The sequence below is a fragment of the Kogia breviceps genome, chromosome 20 (assembly GCF_026419965.1).
Source record: "Kogia breviceps isolate mKogBre1 chromosome 20, mKogBre1 haplotype 1, whole genome shotgun sequence".
NCBI lineage: Eukaryota > Metazoa > Chordata > Mammalia > Artiodactyla > Physeteridae > Kogia > Kogia breviceps.
In genome coordinates, this window is record NC_081329.1 from 13,222,915 (window position 1) to 13,236,873 (window position 13,959).

Genomic DNA, 13,959 nt, shown 5'->3' on the forward strand with positions numbered 1-13,959 from the left:
GATGTTTTAGTATTTAAAGAATCAGGGAAAAAAATCAAATGCACACTGAAACAAAAATCCCTAATTTCTGAGCAAAATGAAATTCAAACATGAGAAATAAAAGCAACCAAAATCCAGAATAAAAAACATCTTCCAAATTTTTCATTGACATATTACCTATATGAGTAAGATAATAAAAACGTTTCTAAATTCTTGAGACTAATTTTTGAGAGAAAAATGTAACACACACACAAATGTAACACACATTTCTTTCTGAAATGCAGGCTTTAATTTCTCTTAGGTCTCCACAGCAATTTCTAGATTGTTCATGTAAAGATAAAGAATTTACTTTACCAGGATTCACAGAAGACTGATTTCCTATATCAGATTTGCACCTGTAACTACCAAGCTACTGAGGTGAGTGTGCTACTTAATGGTCATAGTATCTGAAGTTCTTGTTCTAATCTTTGAGATTCCAAATCCCTACCAATATTATGAATAAAAAGGAAAATTAGAAATGTGCTTTAAAATCCTTATATTTTTGTGATCACAAAACACATAGATAGTAAATACATTTATTTCTTAAAAGCAATTTAAATACACTCGAGAGAGAGAATTCTCTTAAGTAGGTCATAAAATAAATATTAAATAAAAACCTTAAAGGAAAAAAAAAGATGTTTAAAAACTCAGTCCCAAGCTAAATTAAAAAAGAAAATTTACCTTGACAGTAAGAAGATTAATTTTCAGATTGAAAAGACACATGTGGATAAGGCATAGCAGAAATCACTACGACTGTAAAAGATGGTCACAGTTATAAACAAGAAACATGAGCTTCACTAGCTCATATGGAACAAACCTCACTAGTCCGAATGGCACAGGAGGCCAAAAAGTCCTAGTACCGCATGGGGGAGGGTGGGGTGTTAACCACACAGGGGCAAGAACACAGACTAGAGGCCTTTCCATGAAGACAATACCACCGTTCTCCTAGAACACTGAGACCTCAGGGGTGGATCTGTAACATTAAACTATATGAACACTAAATGCATCCACCAAACCACAGAAAGGGTTTATGTGAAAGCTATGTAAACATTTAAAACTACGGATGCCTCACTTTGAAAGGTCAATGATGATCCAGAAGCAAAGGCTATAAAGATAATTTCTATAAATTAAATCACTACATATTCATTTCCACTACACAATTTTTTTTTTTTTTTTTTAATTTTTGGCTGCATTGGGTCTCCGTTGCGGTGCGCGGCTTCTCACTGCAGCGGCCTCCCCTGCTGCGGAGCACGGGCTCTAGGCGTACGGGCTTCAGCAGTTGTGGCATGTGGGCTCAGCAGTTGTGGTGCACGGGTTCAGTTGCTCCGCAGCATGTGGGATCTTCCCAGACCAGGGCTCAAACACACGTCCCCTGCTTTGGCAGGCAGACTCCCAACCACTGTGCCACCAGGAAAGTCCCTCCACTACACATTTAAAATTTATTTTCTCATGGAAGGAGTGTAGGGCAAACACAGTTTAATCCTGCTCCAAGATCAACTGATCCCACCTAAATATGAACAGCTGAAGTAAGAACGCTCTTTGATAAAGCAGTTCAACTGACACATATTTCCTGGGCACGTCCATGCTCGGCGCTTGCTGCATTTACGGAGGGTGTAGAGGAAATATGGAGCACCCCTGCCCCGGGAAGCTTTCAACCTCACTGGGCAATGCCTTGCACACACAGGTTTCCTATGTTATCAAGGAAGTTTTCAGGAGTCCAGAGATGGCGCAGGCCATTCAGGAAGCTTTCGAGGAGGAGACAAGCTCTGCTTGCACAGGTTTTAGGTCGGCAGATGAACGTATACTGGGGTAGGAGGAAAAGCTCAGTCAAAGATGCCAAGGCGAAGGTGGAATGGAACATCCTGTCTCTTAGACACCTCAGAGGAGGACCCTGAACCAGGGGTGACAAAGAAAAGGAACAGGGAAAAGGTGGGGTCCAAGAGCAGAGCCTGGCTCCCGAGCAGAGGCTGAGAACTGTTTGATGGGAGCAAATCACCTTCCGTCCTCCTCCCACTGCCTGGTGGCAGGCAGTGCAGGATGAATCGCAGAGACAGAGAATGGAGACAGGAAGGTGACTCAGTGCCAAGCAGGGGGACAGGAGCCCAAACCAGTGCTGATGTGCCACAGGGAACACGCAGGGAGCGCTCACTGGGGACAGGCCTGAGGACCTGAGGAGCCGGCACCAGAGTGTCGTCTCACTTTGTCCTATGAGGGCAAAGTCGCTGTGCCCATTTTCCAGAGGAGAAACGGAAGCACAGAGGGTCACAGCCACCTGCCCATGCATAGGAGTAAGAAGAGGCAGAGCCCCGATTCAAACCAAACGGCCTGCTCCAGAGTATGCAAGGCTGATGATATTCCAGAGAAACTGAAAGAAAACAGGAAAGCAGAGCTGTTTCAAAGAAAGGGAAAAAATGTGAACTGGATTTGGTAAGTTACCTTGAGATAACAGATAAAGCAAAGTGAGGTGATTTAATACTGGTCAACATCCTCAGCAGAAAGAGCAGGACGGGAAAGCAAGGAAGGGAGCTGCTTCAACAACAGAGCACTGGCAGCTCCATCACGACCCTCCACTACTCACCTCTGCGAGGACGCACCCTGGCTTAACGGAAAACGCTCTCCAGACCTCCGATCTGACACCTGCCGCTACTGACCTTGATGCGGCAAAACCTGTTCTGTTGGTTCCTGAGTTTCACCTACAAACAGGAATCTACCTGCTGTGTTCCAGTGCCTTGTCAGCTGGGTTCTGATCTCTGTGTCCCTCTTCAGCTGGTATTTGCTGCTCTCCTCCCACTCAGATTCCTATCTCCCTGTTCTCAGCCCCAGACTGGGAATCAAAACCTAATTACTGATTGTTCCCTAATGACCCACACCTGGACGGGTCAGCCTGGGATCTGGACCGCCCTCTGATACTCTACCTCTCCCTGCCAGCAATTCTCTAGGATATTACCAAGACCCTCTGAAAATGACTCAAAATAAGCTACAGAAGTATACCCAAAGCATCGAAATTGAAGAAATTCTGTGTCCCTCAGAGAACAATATATGTACTGGGTTTTATGGGAATTTTAGTCACCGTATTTCATACTAAGCTCTTAACTATACTAATGAAAAGTACAATTACTGGGAGTTATGTAGTAAGCGATAAATGCTACAGGTAGATACATCATCTTTAGTAATGAGAAGGCTTGGTGCAGAGGGTCATTTCTACTGGTTATTAAGTTTCCTTTGCTAGACTTCTGGTTAGTCAATGACTTCAACTGATCTACATACAGTTACACTCTTTAACCTTTCAGAATTACCCTGTTAAATTTATTACAATTCTTGATGCTTTTCTTCTCATTTTCATGCTCTAAAGTCTAGTTTCTACAATGAGAACAGTTACTGACAAGATTGAAATTTTAATACTGTGCTGGCACTTTTACATGACAACTTCAAAATGACCCCAAAGCATGATTCATATTATCAATATTAAATACATTAAAGATCACAAGCATTTGGACAAAGAAATAAAGTCATTTCACAACTGACTTTAAATTATCTATTCATTTATTAATTGAAAAGACATTACAGACTATAATTTTTATTCTTCAGTGCAACTAAATGATTTAGTAGATGATCTGTTTTAAGATTTAAAATAGTATAATCTAAAGATAGAAAATTGGAATTCAGAAGCATTTTATCCTCTAACATTTAATTTCTTCCTTTTACTTTTCACACACAGCACATTAAACATGAGGCTTTAGCTTTATCATTCTAATGTAAACTCCAAGAGGGTAGAATTTTGTTTCCTACTACTCAGCTCCTAGAACAATACCTGGCACACAGCAAGTATTTAACAAGTTCTCAAACAGCCCCCACTATGAATCAAAGAGAAACTGATAAGAAAGAACAGAACTTAAATGTAATTTATAGGGTTCTGACATTTCAATCTGAAATGACAGTAATCAGACCATGTCTTAAATCATCAGATAGGAATAAAGATGTTTAAAGGAATAGAACAGTTTTATCAGTTATTTTACACAGCCTAAGGAAAAAAACCCAAAAAAGTGTTTTAAAAGATAATTACTTTAACCAGTTTTAATGCAAATGACTTGGACAAGTCATCCTTGACAGTGATATACTTTATACTAGTACAATTCAAAATGAGTGTAAAAATAAAAGATTTTGATGGCATAACGTGTTTTTTTTTGTCTTCTTTCAAAGTTTTCAAAACTGGTTAATTACATTCAAAACCTAACCCAGGATTTGCAGTGATATTTCATTCCCTAAATAAAAATCCTTGCTGTGTACCTGTGCATAAACTATATCAAAATAGTAACTTCTGATGTGAGAACCTCAGAGGGCAGAATCAATTGTTCATATTGCCTGTGGACCCTTAGATCAGAACACTGTATCATCAGCAATTTGCCTACCTGAGTCAGTATAGTGGTGGTTCCATCTGTAGCCTCGACTGTGAGATTGTAGTTTGATTTTTGTTCTGCGTCAAGAGGTTTGGCAATAATGATGGTTCCAGTGCCCTTGTCCACGTCAAAGTGACTGTCATAGTTGCCACCTAGTTTAAGTTAGGACAAACATTAAAGTAAAAACAGGTCACGGGATGAAAATTTGTCATTTATTTTGTGGCTTTCTAATTTTTAATGGCAGTTTGAAAAAAAAAGGAAGAAAGAAAGAAAAATTTCTGATATATTGGTCAAAGTGATTCCAAAGAGCTTTCATTTTGAAAGACCAGAAAAGAAGGACCAACCGGAAAGCCAATGCTGGCTTACTGGAAGAAAAAAAAGCTGAGCCATAACTGCTGAGGAAGCTACTAAATGAGAGGAAGCAAGAAAGCAACTCTGAAAACAACAACAACAAAAACATTTCTAATACTACCAATGAATTACTTTCAGTTTGTTTTTTCAAGGGTTCTGAATACCTCTTTAACTTATATCTCAGTAGCTACATTTCACATCATTTAGTAACCAAAAAGTTGGCCATTTAAAAATTTACTAAAAAAAAAATTTTGTGACAATTTGAGCATATTGCTCTAATAAAATAACTATTAAAAACAAATGTTAACTCTGAGAAAAAAATTGTGGTAGTTAACATCGGTTAGTCCGGACTCTTACCATTTGAGAATTGTCACTATTTGAAAATTTTTCCCATTGCTGTCGCACACAAAGCTTAACGAAGCAAAGGTTTCTGTGCTACTAACATTATCCAAATGCGTTCCCCATCATATTCCAGATAAACTCTCTTCAAAGCCACTGAACTTGAGATACTTATATCAATGAAATGGAATGGAACGAAAATAAAGTCTAAACGTCAAGATGAAGTTCTAGTACTAAATCCAACCAAAAAGCAAAACAGCACACACACAAAACAGTCTTCAGTTAAATCTAAAAATAAGGATCTAGGGAGGTATGGAAAGCCAGAATGTTTGCAATTGGAACAGGCGACCATGGGCCCGCTTTGAAAAGAAAAAGCAATGAAAGATGGTCACTGGAAAGAAAAAAGTTTGAAAAATGGATGCTTTTCTTTAGATCTCATAATCTGAGGCAAATTATGTGATCTCAGCAGATACCTTCTGCTGTACAGTTCAGGTCACAAGTCATCTGAAAGATGTAAAACACTTCTCTAGCAAATGTGTCTCCTGGCACAGCCAAAAAGAAGCAAGCATGGAAGGTAAGCACAGAACAAGGAGAGCAATCAGTCAAAGTGGTTCCAAAGGCAGTCAGTTTACACGTGAGGTTAGACGCTGCGCGGCCGCAGCCTGCTCATCTGGAAATGCGACAGGAGTTAACGGACAGCAAGCAAACTACTCTGACTGCAGTTAACTATGAAAAGAATCTCTTTGGTTCATTTAAAAGTAAACTGTAATGGTTTCATAGGTGTTGATAACATAAACAATTTCATACAAAGACCGAAGTAGGGAAAACAGCCCAGCTGTCTAGAAGGTTCAAGGGGTAGAGCCCGAACCCCTGTGCCCTGTGGTCCCTGCGGCTTCAACCCGCTGAGACAGCAACTAGGGCAGGAGGGCTCCGGGGTGAAGAGGGAAAAGGGATCTTGGGTTCCAACCAAAGATAACCCGAATACATACTTTTGATTTAAAATATCCTTGTAATTAAAATACTGTGAAGAAATAAGAATTAAAAAACTAAGACGCCAAAGTCTAATGTGAAATTGTTTTAAGTATGTTGTATTACATTCTATGTCTAGCTAAATTCAATGACAGAAAAAAAAGAATTGGCTTAGGCATATAATTTTTATCACAGGGTGATTTAATCTAGTGAAGCCTGCTTCCTACTGAAAATGAGGTAAATCAAACTTAAAAAGCCACAGTTGACACTATCATTTATAACTTATAAATTAAAAATTTTAAGCATATTCCCTATAAAATACTGACATGCGACAATCACGTAGGCACAGTTATTTTAAACATTCAAATCATATTCACTAAAAATAGTTATATGCTGTATGTTATGTATCAAGAAGGAAAAATTAAGAAGCTGTGCTTTTGGACCAAACATTCAGATTTCTCTGTATCTCTTTGGCGCATTTTAAAAAACCTTATTTTTATATTAGTAAGGTACATACAGAGCACCTATTTTAAACAAGTTTAATATATGTTGGATATAGTGAAAAATTTTGCAAGCAAAATACTGCCGTTTAAAACAAATTCTCCACTTACAGGTCTTACTCCCAATTTTAAATTCTGAGATGTGCCCCCAAATCAGAAAACCAGAGGCGGGTTCCCCTCCATGTGATCTATACAAGGATGAAGAAAACTGTCGTGAAGCTTACCAATGATGTCAAACCAAAGAGGTATGCCTGGCGGCTCCACAGATATGACTCCAATCATGTGGGCAACTGGATCGCTTTCCATTACAGTAAAGGTAAAAAGTGATTCTTCAAATGAAATTGGCTCCGGAGGCGGTTTGGGTTTGGAGATCCATTCAATATGGAGTCGAGTGGTTGATGACTTCTGGGGGCGACCATTATCAACTGCCTTAATCTATAAAATATGGGCAGAGGGGATAAAAACAGCAAATGACAAGCTGCATCCCATAACTGAAGCACTGATTGGTTTGGTCTGAAACTGAACCAATTTCAAACATTTAATATCTGTGCTGTATATTCCATGTGTTTAATGCCTGATAAAAAGAGCAACCTTTTTATGCCATACTCAACATACATAACCAGAATGACAACTAAGAAAGGGCCAAGCAAACCCACACTTCCCATTGTTAGGTGCGGCACTGAGGCCATTTTACTGAAGAGAGAGAAAGTTATGAGAGAAGATACGTAAGACTAGATTAACGGTCAAATTATGTAAGAAATTCAAAGACTAGATCTTCACTCACTGAAAGAATATCATATTCTCCAGCTCCAGAAAACTTCTTGGACAAAACCACTCCAGTTTTTGGCTCAATAAAAAATTTGCCATGTTCATTTCCCTCTTCGATGCTATAGGAGATTTCTGCATTGGGACCTTCATCTTTGTCTGTAGCTATAACACGATATAAAGGCTCACGCTTGGTGTTTCTTTCTCGTTCTGGTTTTTCCCGCTCTGGGAGTCTGATTTTGTAGAACTTCTGCAGGAACTGAGGCTTGTTGTCATTTTCGTCAAGGATCTTCACAATTACTCTTGCAATGGTTGACTTGGGGGGACTACCGTTGTCTGTCACTGTAACCTGTTTTTTTTTTTTTTTAAAGATAACATCAAGAAATGTTTTTAAAATATACTGTATAAAAAGTGAATGTCTTCTTCCTAATGACAATCACCTTTTCTATAAACCTCTGCAATTCACACAGCACTATGGACACGTACGATTCCTCTCTGACCACAGCCCTGTGAGGGGCAGGGCAACCTCTCCATTTTCACAAAGGGACTTGGGGGGGGGCAGGGGCTAGGAAAGCACCGGCTCTGAGCCCTCCCTCTCTCCTTACCCGTCACCCCTCTTCCTCACACGCCCTAACTGTAAACGTTAAGCTCTCAAAAACTCAGTATTTTTAAGTGAAGGAAGAGATACATGAAGATTTTGCTTTTAAATATTTAGAGTCCTCTTGTACATGCTTAAAAATAAAATCTTCACATACTGAATTTAAAAACTGTCATTTTTAAGCTTCGTCAATAAAATAAGTTAAATCATCCGATTAAAATAGATGCTAAGTAGCAGGCCTTTTAATACTAGCAATCATCATTTTATTTTGCCTGGCTCTCTCTTTTCTTGTACAGAAGTTTTCCATGTTTGGTAGGGAGAACATAAACATTTAAATTTAAGACCAACTTCATAAATGAGATTTTCAGTAAAAGAAATGTAAAGTGACTTTTATTCTAAGTAGATTATTCATGTATTCATTTTAGGAATGAAGATCTGAGATCCTGAGGGTTATGCTGGTGAACGCTTCTGAATGCGTAAGAAGCCATTTCGCCCTCAGATCCCACGTGCCTTTCCAGTCCAGTGCGCACATTAGAAGGGATCACCGCAGCTACTCCCCTCACCACGTCATCCCAAGTGAATTAACGAAATGCTAAAAACATTAAAGTAGACTGAAGTTTTCTGTGGAACTACGTTCTTTTTGAAGCTTGGCAGGTGCAAATTCTGTTGTTTATAAAAGTGGGAATGAATGTATCTTCATGGTACTTGTCAAGAGTACTTAAGTAAAGTAGCTGCTTTAAATAAAGCACATGATTTGCCTTCCCAAACTCTCAAAATGAAACAAAATTATAATTACTATTTTAATTTTAACCTCTCAAAACACTTCCTTTTGATCAGTTTTCATGTGACCTTTAGGAAAAAAGAAAAATTAAAGAGAAATACAACCAAGTACTATGCTTTGTAGCATTCATCAAATCGTTCCTAAGTTTGGCTTCCATAACTAGCAGCCCGGTGACACAGCTTTTAACATGTTACTAAAAATACTCTCTTCTTTAGACAATCAAATCAATGCCAACACTGGCCCTCAAATAAATTACCACAAAAGGACTACAGAAAAACATACACGATATGTAAACTAATCTTATTTCCCATCAATATCTTAGTATCATCTTCAAAGTCCTAAGTATCTTATACCTGCTCCCATCCAGCCTTCGATATTCATTGAGAAGAGAGGGGTCCGGAGTGAGGCAGACAATAAACAGGTGTGTAGTGCGGTTCTAATCAGGGTGAGGGGACGGCAGTGGGATGCCACTGTCTGTAACCTGCTGCTCTGGACATTTTGGCATCTGTTTATCTTCTGGGGATGGACAGGGGTGTAAAGCAGACCTCAACTACATTCACAATATTGTCTTTATTTTCCTTTTTATTAATGACCATAAGGTGATATAACAAAATAGCAGCAGCTCCAAATTACTAGATAATATGAGTAAGACTGCTCTTCCCCATATTTATGATTACCATATTTTTTAAATTATTAAAAATAAAGAAATGCTTACTTCTAATATGTGTTCATCTTGCTGCTCGCGGTCTAGTTTCCTTGATGTAGTTGTGATGAGACCTATAAAATGATAACAGTTCATGAATCCTCACAAAATAAAGGTAATTACAAAATACTGTAATTGAAACCACACACTGAGTGTAGAAGTTTGAGCAAATGCCTAACTTATTCTGAAGAGGAAAAAATTATTAATCCAGGTACGGTTAATTATTTTATTTACAAACAACACAGTTTATACTTTCTCATTTTAATGATTCTTAAAAACATTAGATAAATGACAGAAGTATTAAGAAAGCGGAAAAACTCAAATCAGTTAGTTACATTTAAAAAATTTGTTTAGTAGTTTCAACATACATTTTGTCAGAAAAGATTTTTTAAAAGTGGGATGAAGTTATCCAAGATTTCAACCTCATCCATATCTGCTGTGACTGCTGCAGAGATGATTAAGAATTTTCAGAAAAAACTTATGTAACTGTATTAAAAAAGACCACTGGAAAATATAATGCCGACTATGATTTATCACCTTTGGGTCGTCTACCCTCAAAAATAAAGAACTGTTATAAAAAGTATTGTGATTTTCCAGGTAATGCTGCTCAAATAACAATCATTTAATTCCCCCCCCCCAAAGAAGAAATGATCCTCAAAGCAACCCCATATTCTTTATTTCTTTGATTTTTCTATCAAACTAGAATAGCTATAGTTTAAATCTCTCTCTAGAGCTTCAACAACTGCTAAACTGCCAACATATGTTGGAACATAGAAGGCCATTAAAACTGATGAAATATATTCTTGTACTTCACAGAAATTAAAAACAAAATTCCCCCAACCACTAAAATAACATCTGCAACCTGTGTTGATGACGGACAGGTGCAAACTGAGTGGCTCTGAGGCGTTTATGTGGCAAATCACCGCTAGGACTAATCCTTCTCCTGCCCAGCTTTCTGTGGTTTTCCACAGAGAAATACCTCAAATAACTCATATTTAAGAACAGATTTTATCATTCTAATGGATTTTCTATTAGCCTAACTAATTTCATAAAATTACCAATTAAAGGCTATTCAAAATGTTTCCCTAAATTTGGACATGAAAGACTTATGTTTTCATTTAATTCAAAGTTTTTCTTTTCTTAAACTGTCACTAAGAATCTACATTAACATTATCTTCCCCACAATTCAATGAAGCAACACTCTCTCGGTAATAAGGACAGCAGAAGACTATACTGTAAGCTAGAATCTGGGGTTTTTTCAAAACCATACTTATAGATTAAGAGGCTCAAGGAAAATGCTTCACAATGCTTAATGGTGTGAAAATGTGGCTTGCTGTGGCACAAGCTTGATTTTCATTAGTGGAAAACCTTTTAAAGTTAATCCCTTTTTTTTTCCTGCCAAAAGTTTACCACCCTTTCTGACTGTTGTTTTAAGCAGTTCAAGAACGACAGGAAATTGCTGTGATTAGTCCCATCTAACTGTCCTCATGTACCCATCAAAAACTTGCTGCTAATGGTAACAGCATAAAAGGCCACAGCTTGGCATGCTCACAGCAAGATAGGGTTCTGCTCTGTAGAACATAATCATTCACTGCAGGGATATCTGTAAGCAAATAAGTGTCTGTAGCAAATAAATAAATACCTGTTAGCAAATACAATTCCTCACTTTACAGTTTCCTTATAGCACACCAGACTGCTAAAAAGGATGGACTTACATCCGTATTATCAATTCATTATAAAGACAAAAAGCAAACCTGACCATCTCCTAGGTTTGGAGTTATTTGCATGCTCTCTATACTTAAAATTAATTCTCTCTTAACTCAAATGGAATATTAACTCCATTCAAATGCAATGAATCCTAATGTTCCTTTTTATCCACTTTCCTGTGTGTGCCCAGCTACTCCCACCCACTCCTCCACCTCTCAGCTTCAACATCACTTCTGGGGGCTCCCAGGACAGGCCTAGCTTGGGGTTCTGCTGCTGGGCCTCCCAAGCTCTTTCATTTGCTCTATCGTAACATCACCCCACCACACTGCAGTCACTCCTTTAAAAGTCTTTTTTTGTATCCTTCAAAGTCCATGAGACTCTGCCTTTCCTGTATATCTTGGTTATATTGTTATATCCCTGTTACCCTAAAGAAACACTTAAATGTGTGAACACATGAATTTCTTAAAACCATAAAAGAACAGAATTTTAAACATGCATTGGAGGAAAAGAGGCACGTAAACTACAATGAACTTGGAAATGATACAAATTTATAGCTTATATAGGGGCTAACAGAAAACCATTTAACATATATTTACAGGTAAGATGGATGTGTCAAGCAGTGATAGATGGTCCAAGTGATGGTGACGTCCAACAGACATTTAGAGGCACAGATGTGAAGTGCAGGGAAGTCACCAGAGGCAGAGACAGACTTAGTTATACCCCAAGTACAGAAGAGAGTGTGAAGAATGGTGAATGGTGGGCCTACCAAAAAATGAAGGGTGGGCCAATCTTATTAAAGTAGGGGCCATGAGTGTTTAGAAAGCCATGAGGAAGCCTAAGAAGCAAAGGCTGGAAGAGAAGCAGGTGTCCCAGAGGCCACAGGCAGAGAAATTTAAGGAGGAAGTCTCTCCTCCAAGTACTTCAGAGAAGCTTGGAAGAGAAGATCAAGTGAGAGCCAGGGAGGCAGGAAGCAGACCGGGAAAGGAATTTCTTTTATGAGGAGGAGACCATTCCGCAGGCTAACAGGGTGTGTGTAATGAGTGACTAGAACCACCAGGGAAGATAAAGATCCAGATGTGAACTAACCAATACAGTAGCCACGAGCCTCATGTGGCTACTGCAATTTAAGTTACAGGTAAGATCTCGTGAACATGAAATATATTTCAGACTGAAAAAAAAAGACCTTTCTTCCTAGATTCGCACACTTGTACCAAAAGGAATCCTATCACAAATGTCACAGTTTTCTGGTCCCTGACACCATCACCAGGGAGGGGCAGTGCATGTATGTCCTATGGGGATGGTGTGAGGTGGTACAGCCCCTAAGAGAAGGGGAAAACAAGTGCTTCCTGTGGAATTTCCATACAAAATGAACCCCAAAGAGAAAACAAAATGTCCTCATGAAGCAGGCACATGCTAGGAAAACAGTGGATGCACTCTGGAGGTACAATCAACTGCACCGGGAGGGGAACACATGGAAATGCTACCCAAGTACCCCACGCTCCAGCCACACCGATTTAGCTCTAGAATTCATGATGCATTTCACACCCATTTTCACCTCTGTAAGGTTTGCACATCTCGATCCTGCTAATCCTTCCATCTTGCCTGCCTGACAAACACCTATTTTCAAAAGTGAATCCAAAGTGTACCTTTTCTATACACATGTTATTAACTCTGTAGGTACTGAATATCTAATTAGTGTATCCATTTCTTTCATTTTAAACACTGGCGCTCACCTGTAATGTCTATTACTAAGTTCCAGAAGGAGCTATACTTAATTGAAACAGCACAGTATTTCAAAAATGGAGAGAAACCTTTAAGGTGATCAAACTCAGCTACCTGAGCCAAAGAGAAATTAACTTGTTCCAATTCACCAGTAAGTCACTGTCCGAGCCAGGAATTGAATTTAGTTTTCCTGAGGCCCAGATGAGAGGATTGGGGAGTTCTTCCCCACCCCCCATCACAACACAGTGCATAATTTACTGCATTATGGTATTTCAACTCTCCAAAAACTCTCAACTGTGACTTACATGAAGTGTAAGAAAAAAGAAAGCTGGCAATAGTTAATCATTAGTCATTTAATAGGTCCAAAAAAGCAAGTTAGAGAATAAAATAGAGTGGGCAAAGGCAGAAAAAAGCATATGCAAGTGCTGCCTCCTGTAACTTTGATTTATCTTTCTTTTCTCCTGAGCTCTGTTAAATTAAAAATAGAAATGAAGACAAAAAACTTCCTTACCCTTAAAAAAACAATCCTTTCTGTAGACCAATACCATTATAAATGTAAGTGGACTGAGTGAGCAAATACGGCTTCTTCTCACCAATTCACAATTACAAGTTTGTCCCATAAATGTATGTAGAACTAAGAACCCAAACTTTCCTGTTTTTATGATCATTAAAAAACTATTTACAGCTTTTCAATGCCACTATAGCACTTAGAGAAGACTCCATTTAAGACAGAATGTTAGATTAACTATAATGTTTTAATGTAAGATTTTAATATTCGACATTTCTTATAAATCAATACCAAAAACCACCTCCAAACTTCCCAAAGTTCAAGAGATCAAATGGACTTCACAAAGTAGGCAGCACATAAAGGTGAACTTACAGGATTAGTAGGTGAAGATAACGAAATAGTCCACATTGGCAAAACTGTATTTATGTATTCATTCAACTATTTTGTGCCGTCCACTCAGAATGCAGAGATGATTAAGACAGACTCTTGTTTTCAAGAAACAAGGTCCAGAAGGCAAAGACTACATTCAAGAAACAGTAAGGTAGATGAGAATGTAGGGTATATACAGAAAAAAGCACAGGTCCTTGCTGAGGGCTCTGGA

General features: G+C 38.5%; 1 protein-coding gene across 3 annotated transcripts in view; it reads right to left on the reverse strand.

Moving 5' to 3' along the window:
* Positions 1 to 13,959, reverse strand: part of FAT1 (FAT atypical cadherin 1) — a 124,239-nt gene that overhangs the window by 37,193 nt on the left and 73,087 nt on the right. For all 3 annotated transcript variants that reach the window (XM_059049524.2, XM_059049523.2, XM_067022297.1), the window contains exons 4-7: positions 9,434 to 9,495; positions 7,359 to 7,688; positions 6,799 to 7,009; positions 4,428 to 4,567 (exon numbers count right to left, since the gene is read on the reverse strand). In XM_059049524.2, the coding sequence (XP_058905507.1) occupies positions 4,428 to 4,567; positions 6,799 to 7,009; positions 7,359 to 7,688; positions 9,434 to 9,495 (743 nt within the window). The remainder of the gene's footprint in view (positions 1 to 4,427; positions 4,568 to 6,798; positions 7,010 to 7,358; positions 7,689 to 9,433; positions 9,496 to 13,959) is intronic.